This window comes from Fusarium phalaenopsidis (assembly GCF_050370095.1).
Source record: "Fusarium phalaenopsidis strain FUZ10S chromosome Unknown contig_32318, whole genome shotgun sequence".
Classification (NCBI taxonomy): domain Eukaryota; kingdom Fungi; phylum Ascomycota; class Sordariomycetes; order Hypocreales; family Nectriaceae; genus Fusarium; species Fusarium phalaenopsidis.
In genome coordinates this window covers 291,571-294,097 of record NW_028145398.1, presented here as the reverse complement: position 1 = coordinate 294,097, position 2,527 = coordinate 291,571, and the positions used below count along the sequence as shown (strand labels likewise).

Below are 2,527 nucleotides of genomic sequence, written 5' to 3'. Positions count from 1 at the left end.
GTCTTGCCGGTGAGGTTGTTGAGCAAGGGGCGGACAGTTCTCTTTGTGTTTCTTCAGAGCCTGAGGACGCTTATATGTTCTGGTGCAGGTGTCGCACTCAAACGGTTTCTCATCGGTATGTGTTCGTAAATGCTCACTCAAGGAGAATCGGTCAGGGACTCTCTTAGGGCAATATGGACACTTAAGTTTGCCCTGATGGCGCTTCTCATGGCGCAGAATACCCTTCAGCTTTGAAAGCTGTAGAGGGCAAAATCTGCACGTGAATTGAGAATTTCCAGGGCCGTCCTGATCTAGAGCTCGTCAAACAATTAGTTTCGCGACACCTAATACTATAGTATTGTACATACCAGAATCAGTTGCTGCGCAAGTAGGAGAAATATTGCGCAGGGAACTTTGTTGATTATCCTTGTCGGCAAAAGATAAGTCGTTGCCTTGGTTCGTAGGCAGAGCCGCCAATCTGCCAATGCCGCAAGCAACCGTCGTGTCCTGGGCCAGGCTTTGCTGCATCCCGTGTCCCATCAAGGGTGTAAGATCGAGAGGGATGCCGGGCAAGCTCAAATGATAACTAAGCCCACTACGACGGGTGAATGACTTGTCACAATCCGACTTGCCGCATCTCCCCTGACAGGAAAACTCTTTTGATATGCGTCTTCTCATGACGCCCACAGTCGTAAACCCGAGTGCGTTCTTCCCGTCGTTCTGGGGGGGTTCTCTGTCTAAAGGTGGTTAGACTATTAGTTCCACACGGCAGGATAGTCTTGTGCATACCATGAGGAAACGGCGTGTCTAGGGATTCAGGTATGGATTCAGGTGCGTGCTGTGGGAGCCGCTGCAATGGCATTTCGTAGAAGAATTGTTCAATACTGGTCCAATGAAAATATATGGGCTATTATGAGACTTGAGAGGGCGAGGAACTATTGAAAATATAGGTAGTCGAAATAGATTGGGGTCAAAGGCGACCCTTGGGCGAACCATTCTATAAGGCGTCGAAAGGCCCGCGTGATGTAGTTTATAAATCGGCAACCGCAAAGCGCGTACGCAGTACCAGCCTGCTTTGATACGCGTAGCTTGGGATCGCGTTGTGTTGATGAACGGACGGATCGGCTCGCCCTTCGTCGCGACTGAAGGAACAACGGTTACAAGAACGGGTAGCCTTAGATTATGGATACCACACCACCATAGGGGGCGCAGGTCACCAGGGCGGCGGAAGCGCCATCCGGTTACTTCCATCAGTAGATGTACCAATCAATTTCTTATCAGCATCTCAATCGAAACAAGGAGATGTTTGCTCATCACCGGTCAAGTGCGCGATGAAATAGGACCGGAAGAGCGGCGTCGCCTTATTTTCGCGACGTAGCCCGTGTGATAGAACTAATTACATGGGACCCCAGAGAGGACGTTAAGTTCACAGCATTAAACTTCCTTGATTGGTTTTGGATGTGAGAGGGGTGATATCCGGAGTGACCTTGTAACAATTTCCCCCAGTACGGATTGAGTCATTGGGTATGCATAGTCTACCGAGGAAACATTTCCAGACTGATCCCATGTTGCATCTTGGCTTAGTGTTTATTGTTTATATATAATGCACGATGATCTTTCCCCCCCTCACCTAAGCCGCTCTTAGTTGCTCGCGTCGACAACTCTATACCGCCGCCAGGTCTTAGTTGCTGACCTCGTTCTATCTCATCCTCACCACTCAACCCTCATCACTCAACCCTCATCACTCAACCCTCATCACTCAACCCTCATCACTCAACCCTCATCACTCAACCCTCGCTCGGCCATGGAGAGCAGCAAGCCATCAGGCCATGAATACACCCAAAAGGCTGCCATCATACTGAGCGAAGCTCGCAATGCCATCGAATTGGAAATCCCAACCTTGCTTGAGGCCTTTTATGAGGAGGTTGTGGAGTGGCCTAGTAGCAACGGTTGGTATTTTGATGATATGTTTGACGCGCTGGAAAGACTTCTGTTGTACTACGACTTAACCGAGTCTGGAGTGTACGGCGATCCTTTAGAAGCGGAAAGCGAAACGCTTCGCTAACTGATTCATGAGGGATGGGAGAATTTTCTCGAACAGTACAACGCGGTCCTGGAACACAACATCGGAGGGCCTTGCGATGATGTTGGTGAGGAGGCCATGAACGATGAGATGGGTGACGAGGAAGCTACAGACGACGAGACGGACGATGAGGAAGCTACGGACGACGAGATGGATGATGAGGAAGTTACGGGCAATGGGGAGGATTTGAGCATGGATATGACAACTTGATCCATTATAGAGCATAGAGATTGCCCTCGTTCTCTCGGTTTCCTGTATCAGTCTTCTTTGAAGCGTTTCCTGAGAAGCCAGATCAACGCACGCAGGCCCCAGCCCTCTGAATATGACCTTGTTGACTTGCATCGTGCTTACGCTTCGGTGCAGCAAAGGAGAAGAAGCGTTCAAGTGTGGAGCGAAGATGGGCTGCCCTTTCTGCCACTTTCGGGGCTTAGATAGCACGTCGCACTCGGGCAGGCTCCCCATACC

The 2,527-nt window shown here is 50.1% G+C and overlaps 1 protein-coding gene across 1 annotated transcript; it reads left to right on the top strand.

Moving 5' to 3' along the window:
• Positions 1-1,783: 1,783 nt before the first annotated feature.
• Positions 1,784-2,272, top strand: LRP88_12483 (uncharacterized protein; the record flags this gene model as incomplete). The annotated part of the gene is made up of 2 exons (XM_083248876.1): positions 1,784-1,999; positions 2,057-2,272. The coding sequence occupies 2 exons, from the start codon at positions 1,784-1,786 to the stop codon at positions 2,270-2,272; spliced, it is 432 nt and encodes a 143-aa protein (XP_083095331.1).
• Positions 2,273-2,527: the final 255 nt, after the last annotated feature.